The 15,457-nt window shown below is 38.5% G+C and overlaps 1 protein-coding gene across 2 annotated transcripts in view; it reads left to right on the forward strand.

Annotated features, from left to right (window-relative positions):
* The window catches only part of iqsec3a (IQ motif and Sec7 domain ArfGEF 3a), a 125,765-nt gene that overhangs the window by 89,099 nt on the left and 21,209 nt on the right, over positions 1-15,457 (forward strand). For both annotated transcript variants that reach the window (XM_031726513.2, XM_039600728.1), the window contains exons 5-7: positions 4,536-4,658; positions 10,832-10,998; positions 15,070-15,209. In XM_031726513.2, coding sequence (XP_031582373.1) covers positions 4,536-4,658; positions 10,832-10,998; positions 15,070-15,209 — 430 coding nt within the window. The remainder of the gene's footprint in view (positions 1-4,535; positions 4,659-10,831; positions 10,999-15,069; positions 15,210-15,457) is intronic.

The raw sequence follows: 15,457 nt of genomic DNA on the forward strand, positions 1-15,457 counted from the left end.
TACAGGTATATTTGTCTCAAGAACCTCACAGTCCACTAAAATTCATTTGGAAGCTGAATGGATTTGCATTTTGGTTATGAATGCTTTTCAAAAACAAGTGTTATGTGCAACAAAATATAGATACATGAGATAAATGAAGAAAAAAACAAACAAACACATGAACTTTGGGGTTTAGAGAACAAGAACTAATGTCTCCTTCATATGCATACACACACACACACACACACACACACACACACAACTCACTTCCCCCTGCAAATTAATTCCAGGTCATTAACTTTATTGCCTTTTATTTGCTTTTAAAGTACAAAGATCCCTCTCCCGTCCTCGTCTTCAGTTATTTCCATCTTTCAACACCTTCCTTGCTTTATCTCACTAATTGCCTCTACTCTGTTAAATTCTGCGCTCCACCAATTATGTCTAAATTTGCATATCAGCTCAATGAGGTTGTGAAGATCTTTCTTTTTATCTCCCGCCTTTTTGTACAAGTTACAAAACCAAGAACGGGCTTAGTCTTTGCAAGGTCAGACAAACACTCCATAGCACTCTACCAAGTTGTTCATTCCAGCTCATGCTCATCTAATATCCATATTTTCTCAAACGGACACCGTCATGGTTTCAAAGACATTTTATTAACAGGAATATGCTCTTAAGGCTTCAAGCTCAAATTCACACCACAGATATATTCCCAGCGCAGGTGATATTGGTATATATATATATATATATTTTCCCTGCAGCACTCAAACAGCAGCACTCGGGGTGAAAGTGATGTTGAAGAGGACTGTGATAGAGTGAAAAGTGTGTGAGAGCACTTTCGATAAAGTGTGCAGTCACAGGAGAGCAGGTGAGGGATAGCAGTCTAATGTGAAAATCACTCATGGTGATTTACTGAGCCTGAATGAGTCGGTGTGGATATGTGAGTCTGTGTGTGTGTATGTGTGTGCGTGTGTGTGTGTGTGCACGTGTCTGCAAGCATGTGACTTTTCATGTACAGGGAGACTGTGTGTGCATGTGACCTAGCCTTGCGTCAATATGTGTGTGGTTATGGTATCTCCCTCCTCTCCTCATAAAGCAAACTAAGTCTCATTCCCTTCACATTTCTTGGTGCATAAACAACAATAGTTAAAATGTCTCAAGACAATTAAGCCAATTTGTGGTTATAGATTTGGGTGCCAGAAAATGTACACCCCAAGGACTCATTTACTGATAACACGGTGTACTTGTTTAGCATGAAAAATGAGATCTTGTTTTCAGCCTGTCATCTACTCATTGGCTGCTTAAAATATGGCTCCATCTGGCCTTTTATGTCTTTTTATTTTCATATGTATCTGTATGCATACCTGCCATCGCAGCTTTGTAAACATAAAGTACAGTTTAAGTGGCGTTCTGCAGACAGATGTGTCTATTTCTCTCCAAGGCACTGCAAGCGAGTCAATGATAGCGTGTGTTTGTGTTTGTGTTTTATGTGTGCGTGTGTTTTCCCATGCAGATGTGTAATTATGCCAGAGTGTATGGGGAGAGATGTAAGGGGGGAGGAAAGGGCTGATGTACTTAGGCTAAAGAGCATCTCGTCTGACATTACATAAACAAGGAGTGACAGCCAGGGAAGAAGGGAGAGAGAGGTGGTGGAGCAAGGAAGTGAGTCATGAAGAGGGCGATCAGGGTGGTCTGACAGTTGACGAGTTGATAAAGAAGACGATCAATCCAGGCTCACTGCACATAGTATGAGCTTAACTTTTATGAGCCTTTAATTTTTCTCTAAGTGCTATAATTTGTTGACAATATGCACAATTTGACCTGTCTGTTACTTAAGTGTAATTATTAATTGCACTATCTCTATTAATGCAGCATTGAGCAATGAAGGTCAGAAAAAATCTGTGCTATCCACTCTCTAAAACCATGCAGGTTAGGTTTCATTGGTATATCTAAAAACGCCCATGACTTTGCATAAGATGAGCAGGGATAGATAATAAAAGGTTAGATAATGATCGCGTCTGCTATTTTGTGCTCATAAATGACCCAACCAAAGATACTTGAAACAAATGTATGGTAATTTGTTACCATTTAAGGCCAACCTGTGGTGTCCTATTGGTGTCTATTTGCTTAGCTGTACATTTAAGCAGAAGGAAAGACTGAAAGATGTAACCAACATTGTGCGGAAATGCAGTTGTGTACAGTCTGAAATAACTTAAAAGTGCATCATATATGAAAGAATAGCAACTTTGTGGCTGTAACAGCTTCTTTTCTATTTGCTGAAAAAGGAACAGCAAAAATTTTTTTCTTAATATTCAGCTAATTAACTGTATATAAACGATAGGCTTAGCTAAGTTTCACCCAAGAGTCATTGTGAAACTTCAGGCTGAACAAATTTGTCATCTTGGTTTTTTGAAACTAGATGTGACAAGCAAGCGGTTACCTGAGTGAAACCAAACTGTCAACTGAAGAGTAAAACATACCCTGCTTTAGTTTAAATGTTGATTTGATCTAAAACTAGCGACTGAGTCCCTAAAGTCATCAGTAAAGTAATTACTGAAGTCACAAAGCAACCATTAGGCATCTATACACTCTATGATTTACTCACATATTTCACTTAATGTAAGTAGCAGGAAGCCACAACATGTAAATATAGGTCTGCAAAAAATTAATAAAAAATACCAATATATTACCAGTGCACTACCATCCTCGAGCCTTTTGACCAGCCAGCCGAGTCTCTGTTCAAAGGCCCAAAGGGGACACAAACACACTTTTGACCTGGAGACTCTCGCCTGAGATCACTTAAGTTTTGCTGTCACTCACTGTTTATGTTCGTTTACACTTGGTTGGTTATGTTGCACCCTGGGAGGACACCAGGGCTTTATTTCTGTGCTTTACAGGAGCATGAAGCAACACAGGGGTAAAACAACTAGCTTCTCTTGTTAGTCGACAAGAAGAAGAAACTTTTCTTTCCCTCGTTCTCCTTGAATTTCCACACCATTACACACTATTAGTAGCTCTAATGAGTTGACTGGCAGAATTATTTCAAGATATAGTGCATTTAATAATTGGAATTAATATTAATAAAGTTGGTAGCAGTGTTGCTGTAAGTAGTAATAGAGATGTACAGTAAATCAGTTAGCAATACTTTTGCACGGTACTGTGCAATTGTTTCTTTGTATGTTGCTTACAAGGAGCCAGACTTATCATTTTTAAGGTAGTCTTTAGAAATAGTTCTCCAGGTTTACTGAAAACTGTCTTACTTTGTAGACTGGCTGCTTTTTAACTCATTTTCAGTCCATTTCTTTTACCCGACCATTTCCGTAGGAATGCTGTTTTGTTGGTTAAACCACTTAACACTGACCTATGAATCCATTGGTGTTATGGGTCTAATCAAAACAAATGTTAATATGAACATAAAAAGTACAGACAGATTTTGAGCTACCATGCAATACCATCTGGAAAACATCTGATTGGCAACAGCTTCATTTTCCAGCATGACAATGATTGCAAACACACTGCCAATGCAATAAAACCATACATGGTTAGAAAAAACTACACACACCCACACACAGGGGAACACTATCAGTCGTGGATCGGCCTCTCCAAAGCCTGGACAGTGATGTTGTCGGTGTGAACAGAATTTGCTGTGCTCTGCAGTGCTGTGTGTTATACTGTATGTGTATGGCAGGACTGAAGACTCAGCTATCTGATGCTTTTCTGCTGGAGCAGCATGTGTCACAGTCAAGTACTCACCTCATTAACTCCCTTTGTTCACAGTAATCCATCTTAATGTAGAGTGTGTCTGTGCATCTCCCCATTTCCCGCAGTACTGCAAGCAGAAAAGATCAGAGGCAAAGGATAATGTCTTGACCCCGCTACTTATTTATTTATTGACGATTTTACTATCAACGCTATCTTTTCTCCTTAAAGCATTTAACCCCTACTGCTACTACACTACAACCACTAAGTGTGTGTTAATTAGTTAGTTAATCTTGAATTGGTATGGGCAGGATAAATAATTAGAATTGTACCTCAATAGGCAACCTCACATCACAGCCAGGAAAACTTTAACCCTGCCCCCATGGTGTTTCCAAAGTCACCTTCCACTTCAAACCTCATTTCACCTCCAAATTGCCCTTCTTGTATTTATCTCCCTTGAACTCATTGGACAGGATATTTTGCTTTTTTTTAATTAAAGTAATTAAGCTTGGGTTGTCAGGTAATAGGAGGATTTTCTGCTCTGAGGCATTGTGTGTGCATGTGTGTGTATATGTGTGTCTTAGCAGCTGTGGCACAAGAAGATAGCCGGGCCCAGTCTTATCCCTGGTGTCCGTGCGTGGCTAATACCTGCAGTAAGCAGAGTAGTGCTGTGACTGGGAAGCAGATGAGTGAGACTTTTGCATCCTTTATCTTGGGTGTTCATCCACACATTCATCTAGCCCACCAGTGAAGGGGCAACCTCTACTCAACCTCTAGTGAATTTGGCTATAAATTGTAATATATTTTCCTATCTCCTATGCTCTTTGCTTATCTCACCGCTGCCTCTCTGTACTTCACAGTTGTGTGGTGGATGAGATGGATTTCTCAGGCATGGAGCTGGACGAAGCGCTGAGGAAGTTTCAGGCCCACATTCGTGTCCAGGGGGAAGCCCAGAAGGTGGAACGTCTCATTGAGGCCTTCAGGTACTTACAGTACAGCTAGCCTTTCACGGAAGCTTTTTTTTTTAAAGAAAATGTTTATCAGTCGGTATGCCCATTAAATAGGGAGAACACCAGCTTCTGTTTCCACAGAGTTACAGCTACTGGTTTTACATGTAATTATTATCAAGTTTGTTTCATACCTCATCTATCATCTTGGCATTGCAGACTAAGGTAAACACTACAATATCCATAAGTCTTGGTTGTCAGGGGAATAGAGGAGGGCATGAATAATAGAACAAAAAAAATGGATTTGTAGTTGCGCAATAGCTCCTTATAATTGAATCAGAATTTAAAAGTAGCAGTAGAAACTGTCACTTCAGCTTCCACAAAGTACACAGTTTTAGGCTAAGTAATAGGAGAGTCTGGGATTTGGGGGAAAATAGGCTTGACATGTTATCAAAGAATCTGATAACATGTATGTATATATATATATATATATATATATATATATATATATATATATATATACACATACCAGTTATTTAAAAGACAATGAAAGATATTGAAAGAATTGAAGTGTGAGTGATGTCACAATGAGATGATTAACTGAAATAGCTGAAGTTGTATTGTCTTGCTTTAAAACTCCATTCACTGCACGCTAAACCTCTCCTCATTCAGGTATCTAGCCATAGTCATATATTTAAGTTGGTATTTTGTAACATCTCCAAAAGCAAAAGTAAAAGACTAAAAGTATAGTTAAAGATGTATGTATCAACTCTAATGTAAGCTGCAAAACTTAAAATGTCCAGCTAATGTGACTACTACACTATGCAACCATGTTTTTCTTCTATGATAAAGAAGGATTTTTGGAATGATTCTTAAGGTTTTTTATTTATTTATTTATTTTTTCTAAAAAAAAGAAAGAACAAAAAGGAAAGAAAAGAAAAAAACTGACTTTTAAGCTCTAAAAAGTCATGCAGGCTGAATAGAGTTCTGTGGAAAAATCTTGAGTCATCACCCTGTATTTCTTTATATTTTGCCTCTAATAATTTTTTAAGCAAAGGTCTTTCTTTAGATATTGGCTGGATTTTCACCCATTTGCTGATATTCTTGGATGATTTTGCCTCTTACATTGGGCTTCAGTCACAGTATTTTGGTGCACAATTATGTATGTAGCAGTCAAAACTTTTGATCATGTTTAAATGTAAGTCACCCTTCATATTAAAAAGTCAACTAGAAACAGTGTTTATTATCCAACTAACTGGGCTTAAGTCCATTAGCTACTTTCTATCAATACTGGTTGACAAAATCAGGATAATAACTTAGAAATGAACCTGTTGAATTCAAGGACAAGTTTAAGTTCATGGTCATACAGATAAAAACTGATGGCTAAACAGGCGTAGGAAGGAAAAGAATGAATGCACAGTCAATTCTTACTGAAGAAGCAAGCAAGAAGCAGAGAGGTTTAGCCATGTATGGCTAATATATTTATTTATGTTCAGAAACATTGTTGTGTGTGTGTGTGTGTGTGTGTGTGTGTGTGTGTGTGTGTGTGTGTGTGTGTGTGTGTGTGTGTGTGTGTGTGTGTGTGTGTGTGTGTGAGAGAGAGAGAGAGAGAGAGAGAGAGAGAGAATAAAGGCAATAAAAGAGCAGGATATGAATATTTATCATCTTGAAAGTTATGTTTTCCTCATTTGGCAACATTTTTTCCCCACTGAAATGGAACTTTAGGTGTGACTAGAACGAGGTTTAAAAAAAATACCATCACTCAAGAAATTACTTCAGGGCCAGACTTGTTTTGTAATGCTTTAAGATGCAGTTCATGCAGTTTACAAGTGTTTTGATCGTGAAATATTCTTAAAGAAAGTACCATACAGAAAAGCAAAGATGTGAATTTGTTGTCTTTTTTGGGTGAGAAGCAAGGTTAAGAGGGGACAGAAAAACAAGTATATAACAGTTCAGTCAGAGAACTTTGATATTTGTGCATGCAAAGAGACAAGCACACCCAAAGTGGAGTATTCTTGGATTGGCATATGTGAACATTAATTGAACATGAAGATTATAACACACATTTTACTCTTTCCCTTCTGTGTGGCTGAACTAAAAAATGTTGACAATCCACTCCATCTGAATAGCGAGGCAGTGTATAATTTCTGGCCACAATTTGCGACAGGGTGACAATTTGCGGTGCAGCTGTGGCTCTGTGTGTTAATGCTAACTGTTTGCCATCGCCCCTCTTGAGTAACAACCACCTGCCACAATTGTCAAGGTTCCCAATAGGGAGAAACATGGCTGCATTGTCATAAGCAGTGGGCAGAGAGGTTGGCACTGCTAATGTTTGGACATCAGGCTGGCTCTGCGTGCTATCAGGAGCAGGAGAGAGTAGGAGGGAGGAGGGGCTAAGGAGACAGAGACTAGAAAAGGAAGGGAAGAAGGGGAGAAAAAGGAAGGAGGGAGGATGGTTTATAAATATCCAGCGTTGCATAACCGCCACTGCCTCTCTGTGCCTGCCTTCACTTGCTCCCGGGCTTTGAAATGCCTCCAAACACACACACACGCACACACACACACACACGCATTACACAGAAAGAGAGAAGTCTCAAAAGTAAGTGAAGGGGATTTGAAGCAGCAGTGAAAAACAGCGAGGGGAAAAAGTGAAAAACACCCAGTAGCCTCGGTATCTGCTGCGCCGGTGTACTAATGAATGAGCAAATATGAATCATCTCCAAATGCTGCAGATATGTTCAGTTTATGTTTTCCTTCCTGCATTACAGTGTGATATCTGTATATATTTACTCACTATGTAATCACTGTGTTATGTATCTGCCCTGTATATTACAGTCTTCATCGATGAAGACCATGCATCTTGTATAATTTCGCACTAAAATCCACCCAAGGAGCGCATGATGATGTATTACACCATTCAGGGCAATTTGAAAGAAAAGCTAAATTGCCAAAAACTGACAAATCAATTCAGCGAGAAGCATCATATGTCATTTTACCCTCTCATTTTTGTTTTTTGCTTAGTCATTTTTCCATGCCTATCTGTGAAGAGTAACAGCATACTCAGAAGGCGACATAAATGGAGGTTTTTCTCGCTGCATGGTGCAACATTAGGATTCACAGACAAGGGTGTAATTATTGGTTGCTGACAAGTCACGGTTTTCAGACAGTGAGATGTGAATGAGCATCTGTGTGCCCTGTGATTATCACACTAAAGCAAATACAGTATGCGGGACGCCACAAATACGCAAAACATTTCATTTAAGGCACTCAAACATATATCTAGACATGCACATATGTAATCATTGAGACTGAGCCCTAGAAAGCACAGAAAGCATGAAGCCAGATACATACACACCTATATAGAATGTGGGTAAAGTAAGGGAGGATTAACTACCTTAAAAATGACTCCCAAAATGCAAACTGTTCTAGCCGACTCTTTGTACACAGACAGTTATCAACTATGTTGTAGAATAATGTTGATTGCAGTTCGACAATTTATTTTTAGATGTTACATGGGTGTTTTGTAAACCATTATTGTAGTAAAACTCCAATTCAAAAAAACTTGAGATGTTGTGTAAAGTGTAACTAAAAACAGAATGCAGTGATATGCAAGTCTCATGAACCCATATAATAGAATATAACATGAAATGTTTGAAAAAATTTATCATTTTTAGAAAAAAAAGACAATTTTGAATATGATGGCAGCAACGGGTTTCAAAAAAGTTCAGGCAGGGCAACAAATGGCTGCAAAAGTAAGTGATACTAAAAAGAAACAGCTGGAGGAACATTTAGCAACTAATTAAGTAATTAGCCACAGTCATCAATACCATGATTGGATATAAAAAGAGCATATTAGAGAGGCAGAATTTCTCAGAAGTAAAGCTGGATAGAAATTCACCAATCTGTAGACAAAAAAAACTTTGTCTACAAATTGTAAATCAATTTCAGAATAATGTTCCTCAGCATAAAATTGGAATGACTTTGAATATCTCATCATCTGCAGTAATCATGATCATCATGATCATGATCATCAGTAGATTCAGAAAATCTGGAGAAATCTCTACGTGCAAGAGGCAAGACTTCATCTTGATTTTGGATGCCCGTGATCTTTGGGCCCTCGGGCAGCACTGCATCTTTCTGTCACCGAAATCACTCAATGACCGCTGGGACACTTAGAGAAATCATTGTCTGTGAGCACAGTTCACAACAAACTGCCGTCTAATAAAGCTTATTTGAAATAGGCCGACGTAAAGTGAAAAACTGTTCTGTGGTCAGGCGAATCAAAGTTTGAAAATCCTTTTTGGGAAAACAGCACACCACATCCTCTGGGCTAAAGACGAGTGAGACCATCAGCTTGTTATCAGCACTCAGCTGAAAAAACCCCCCAAGATAACCCATCTTTGATGTTATGGCGGTGCATTAATGTCGATGGAATTGGGAACTTGCACATCTGGAAAGGCACCATCAAGCTTAAAAGACATATACAGGTTTTGAAGTAACATATGTACCCATCCAGATGTTGTCTTTTTCAGGGAAGAAAATGCATATTGCAGCAAGACTAAACCTCATACTGCGTCTATTACATAACAGCATCATGGAATGAAAAATATTGCAAAAATACAAGAATGGGACTAATCTCATCAGTCTGCAGATGTTAAGAAACTGTACAAATTAAAGAAAGAAAATTCCTTCTTGTAAAAAAGAGGGCATGCTATACAGTATTAAAGAACTTTTATGAGGTCAAAATGACTTTACGTTTCTCGTAAAATGGTACGCTGGTACATTTGATATATTTTCTGTGCTTGTGAGATTTACAAATCATTCTGTTCTGTTTACATTTATAATTTGAACAACTTCCTAACTTTTTGGTGACATGTGTTGAGTCTGATTGCATTGTTGCATTTAAAAAGATGTAGCACTTCACAAAAAGCAGCTCTGTTTACATATGCAGACGAAAAGTATCGTGTCCCAGTAACAGTACAGTGCAGTTTACTGTATGCTTGTATTCACAATAGGGATTGGAGGAGAGTGCAGAAACATGTCTGAGTGCAGGGGCAAAGCCGCACGGTGACATTTACTGATGCGTCTCAATGACATCACCTGAAAGAAACCTCAGGAAGCAGCACAAGGAAAATGTACGCACTTGGATTTGTTATGCATTTACTTATTAATCAGAAGTACCAGAATGCTGCTCCTGATCTTTTCTGTGCTCTTTAACCCCTGATCTTTACTTAAAAATGCTCTCTAGCAGGGCTGATTAATTCATGATTACTGTACATATATATATATATATTTCAACAGAAAGCCCACAAGAGCCATACACACCTTCTTTTTTAATCTATATATGCCTTCCATATACATGTTGGATGTTCTCTTGTATTATTCATTACCTAACCATGAAGTTATTCTTGCATCACACCACCTTCTAGGCTTCTAGGAAGACACATATAATGTATGTAAACACCTAGCAGGCATCTAGTAGGCATCTACAAATCTACACTCCAGCACGACACTTCTTATACTCAGGAAAGTAAATCAAACTGAGCCTTTGTTTGCAGAAAAGGTGCCTAGGTAAGGGATTTCACATTTCAGTATTCAAGTATTTTCTCTTCTGCACAACGACAACCTGCAAAAAATTCATCCCACTAAGCCGACAAATGTCGGACAGTGATTAACTGCAGAATAGGACTTGACTTTTTCAGCATTTTGGGGTGCTTAGTGCAAGTAACAGAGAGGATGAAACACTTAAAAAGAAGGTCAAATCCTTTGTTTTTGTCAGCAACATCACCCTCAGTTTCTAGTGTGATGCATGACCCATATAAGTATTCATTCCAGAGGGAGAAATGAGTTTTAGCAGAGCTCACACAACCTCCCCAACGCACTGGTGCTGAGGGGCAGCTTACAGCTTCGTGTGAAGCCACCGGCAAAATTAAAGCCATAACTCTCATTTCAGTGTGACACTCTTATGCTAATGTTGTAATTTTAATAGCATGCAGTGTTTTAAAAAGTGTCTCCTGTGTATATTTATATATGTCCTATTTCCTGTCCCACCCTCTGTCATTCCTACATGGATAAACCATCCTTACCCCCAAATTTATTCATTTTACTCCCACTCTATATTATCTTACATAAAACATGTAATGTTTTGTCAACCCTTAGATTTTTACTGTTTTCTGTCCCTGTTTTTACCTTTTCTTTTACACCCACAGTCAGCGGTACTGCATGTGTAACCCAGATGTGGTGCAGCAATTTCACAATCCAGACACCATCTTCATCCTGGCCTTTGCCATCATTCTGCTCAACACCGACATGTACAGCCCGAATATTAAGCCCGACCGCAAGATGCTGTTGGAGGACTTCATAAGGAATTTACGAGGTAAGGGACATCAAGGTCACGTTGAGGTCGCATTACGGGACAGCTTGCATCTGACGATGAGCATTAAGGGAGTTATAATGACATTAATTACCTGACATAATCAGCTCAAGCCGGTAGGTGAATGTTTTAGGTCGCTTGAGAAGAGGAATGGTGGTTCTTGAGCTGCATAGTTGACAGTGTGGACTCATTGTAAATCTAATACTCAGCTTTCTTTGTCCAACCTGATGTCTTTCCAAGGAGGAACAAGGAAGAATTTCCTTCAGACTCAGGATAATGGCCACAAAAAGAAAGTTGACTAGAAAGCAGCGGTTTTCTTTTTAGCTTTATGTCCTTAGTACAGTTTATGAATATACTGTGTATATTGCTTTTGTTTTAATCTTCTTTAATTTTCCATCTTATACTTTGACTATTGTATTATACTTTTATATCATGTTTTTTATTTCTGCTTTGGATTTGGAAGATTTAATGCTCCATACATGCAGCAGTTGCTTGAGAAATGTTTCCATCACCTTGGTGAATCAATGCTATGAAGAATTAAGGCAGTTCCAAAGATAAAAGGGTGTCTAATGCAGTACAAGCAGGGTGTGCAGATCTAGAACGATAATCTATCCTGTGTTATGTGTTGCACTATGCGTTATATAATATAGCCTATAGAGCAAGGGCATTGAAAGAGACAAGCGACATCCCATAAGTTGAGTTACATATGGTCTAAAAATGAAACAGTCAGAAGGAGATTCTTTTTTTCTTTTTTTCTTTTTTTTTTACACAAAGTTTGTATTTCTCTAGATGAGAATGCTGCTAAATCCTCTGCCTCACCAGTAACTTCTGGTACAGATTCCTGTTGTGGAGCCAATCCCACATGACTCAGAAGAACTGAGTGTCCAACAGTTTCAATCAAACCTCCCTGCATAAATTCAGGGGATAAAGATTAGGTTACGTTTCTCTTCCTGCCTGATTCGCTTTACACAATCACTCAGAGCGGCACCGACAGAAAGCACCTGTAAATCTCGTCTCCAGTATGCAGACAGATGCTCATTCGGCAAGCGCTGAGAAAGAGACAGGAGCGTCATAGTTTTGCTCTCACTCTGTGCAATCAATCAGAGATTGCTGAGGTCGATGCAGAACAACTTTAATAGATTCATCCAGACTGTTCCTCACAATTAAATTAAGTTGGAAAATCAATTTCAACATCTCATGCAAATTAAGATACGCCACTCTCTCTTGGCCGCTCTATTTGTCTTCTGCTCATTTTTTTCTTTGTCTCCCTATCCATTCTTCTGTTTTGTTTTGGTTTCAGTCACAGTATTACGCTGTCTGTTTATTCATCTGTCTTTACTTGTTTATATTATGTTCCTCCTCTTTTCTCATCCACTGTGTCTGTCAAACATATTGATGGAAGAAAACATGCAGTTCACTCAGCTAATTGGCTAAGGTGAAAAGCAATTATGGACCAGAAACCAATAGTAATGAAGAACCATAGAACATTCATTATCTCAATTAAAACAGACTGTCAGTGTTAAAGCTGTTCCACAATAGGGCAACACAATATACACCAGCCTAATTAATCTGGTGACTCAACTCACTGAAAAACTGTAACATCTTAGTTATTGGATTCTTTTCTGTTTTCTTTTTTTCTCTTTTTTTTTTTGGTGGATGGTCTCGTATTTTCACAGCCCATGCATTTCACTTCCTAAGTTCTTGTAGAGGGCTGGCATTAATCAGTACACCTTGTGAAAAGCCAGATTTAAACTTGAGGATGATGAGCACAAGAACAGGATAAAGAGTTGCAAGGGAAACATAAGTAATGTCAGACTCGGACTACAGGAATTTCAGGAGAGAAATTTAGTTCAGGACTGTGGTCAGTACTGATGTTTGTCCCAGGATATCTGATATAAGAATCACTTTTAAGCCTCCTAAACTGTTCACTGACTCATCTGTGACATATCTGATATTTAATTTTTGGTGATTAAAATTATGATTATATGAGCACTCTTCACAAAGAAAGGAGAGAAAGAAAGAAATGAGAGGCTTTTTGAAATAGTGGCCACAAAACAACAAATGCCTCTAATGTGTACTGGTTTGTCTGGATCAGCTTATGGTGTTTACAGTTGCTAAGCAACTGTAAACACTCTAACCCTTGAGGTTAGCTAGCACATTTCTATTGACAGAGATGATTAACACTGAAAATCTCACCTTCAGTTCTCGTTGAAGAATGTTCAAACCCTGTTAACCACATCTCCCCAAAGTATTTTGTCATTCCGAATCATTTAGCGTTTGTTGTTGTCCTACGGTCTCTATTTACAAAGTGGTGCATTGCTTTCTCTTGCAGAAAAACACTAATAACTTCCTGTCCTGCACTCCTAGAGTCTGGGTCTGGTATGCGACTACATACTTGCACCTCTCTGAGGCTGTGTTAACAGAATGCTGACATCTTCATGATGATGATAAACCGTAAGAAGTCTGACAAGTCGTAGCCAATGAACAAGTGGTTTTATACCACAGAAAACCTTCCATTTTAAAACATAGTGTGACCAAGATTTACAAAATAGAATTACATTTTTTGATCATCATGACACATAAACTCGGCATTTAAACACTTTAATGCTGAGTTTATGTGTCATGATGATCATATAGCTCATATAGTGGTCAAGTCAGCTGTTTTTCCCATAGACATCTATATCCCACTGCTGTCCCACTGCTGTCAGACTCCACAACAAAGACTTTAACTGACCAAACACACACATCCACAAATGTGCAATAACACTAATGTGCAATAATCTTTTCTGGCATCGTTGTATTTTTACTCAGTTGTATATAGCATTTGTATTCTATTTTTATCTTATTGTATATTTTATTCTATTTTATTCTACTGTATATAGTTTTTTTTATTTTATTCTATTCTGTACAGTTGTGTACTGTATTTATTCTTATTGTATTCTAATTTTTGCTTCATAACTTTTGCACTGTCCACTTCCTGCTGTGACAAAACAAATTTCCCAAGTGTGGGACTAATAAAGGTTATCTTATCTTATCTTATCTTATCTTATCTTATCTTATCTTATCTTATCTTATCTTATCTTATCTTATCTTATCTTATCTTATGACCAAAAGTAATTCCACTGTCATAACTATCACCATCTAGTAGCCTTTGCATAGAAAGCAGTTCTAAGCCACTTCCACCTTGGCTTTATTTTTTAAAGTGCATTTTTGAAAAACCTACTATTAAAAAAAGTACACATAATGTCATGTCAATCAATTTAATTGTTGTTGAGCTACTTTGGATTGGCTCAAAGTGGTTGCTGCTAGCAAGGCTAAAAACACTTCTAAAAGTCCTAAAAAGTGGCAAAGAAAAAAAGAGAACACGAGACAATAAACAGCAAAAAAATGCTGCTTATTAATGTGACAGTTTACGCACTTTTCCCTCTGGTCATCTCTTTCTCTCCCCCTGACTCCATAATGTGCAGTGATGTCTCAGCGGTGTCCCTGGGTGCCTCACTGACACCGCCGTCACTTGTGGCAGCTTCATTTTCTCCAAACACATCCTGCCCCATTGAAGGTTCAATGTACCACACAGCACGGCGCAGCTGTATCGATATAATGGGGAGCATCTCGAGGGCAACCTTTCAGCCTAATGACATGCAGCTTTACCTGCTCCAAAATGTCACGGCCTTGAACTGCAGTGTTCCAGACAGAAAATCTTCCAAGAGATGAAGCTGGGTCTTAACCTTTCGCTTGCCAATTAACCTCCTTTCACAGGGCTTTCTGTCATTACTTAATGGAGACAGTGAAAGGAAAAAAGAAAGCGACAGAAGGACACATGAGGGGACAGAGCGAGGAAGCGCTATTCATTTTTCTCATTTTTGCACAAATCAAATGAAGAAGCAGAACAAAGAAATGTAGCATGCACACAAAGTATTTGCATTTTTTGCTATTTATATTTATGCCAGCATAGACACCCTTTTTGTTCATCTGCTACTGTTCATCTATGGAGCAATGACTCCATATCCTGTAAAGCAACCGTGTTGTAAAGTGTGTGTTTATTTATGAGTAATCAGCCTCTTCCTGTCTTAGGTGTGGATGATGGAGCAGATATCCCCAGAGACATGGTGGTGGGAATCTATGAAAGAATACAACAGAGAGAGCTGCGCTCCAACGAAGACCATGTCACCTACGTTTCCAAGGTTGAGCAGTCCATCGTAGGCATGAAAACAGTAAGGACACACTAATATATCTGCGAACGCTTGCTATAGATTCTGTTTTTTTAGTTGGATTAATTCACTCAAAGATGAGTGACTTTACACAAAAATGACACATAATGTAGTCACTGAGCTGATTGCCAAATGTGAATATGATTGCGCACGCACACACAGACAGACACACTTGTTAACTCCATGCCAAGTCACTCGCTCATTAGTCAAGCTCTTATCACTATCACCTAGCCTTAGTGGCTTTAACAGAG

This window comes from Oreochromis aureus, linkage group 17 (genome assembly GCF_013358895.1).
Source record: "Oreochromis aureus strain Israel breed Guangdong linkage group 17, ZZ_aureus, whole genome shotgun sequence".
Lineage (NCBI taxonomy): Eukaryota > Metazoa > Chordata > Actinopteri > Cichliformes > Cichlidae > Oreochromis > Oreochromis aureus.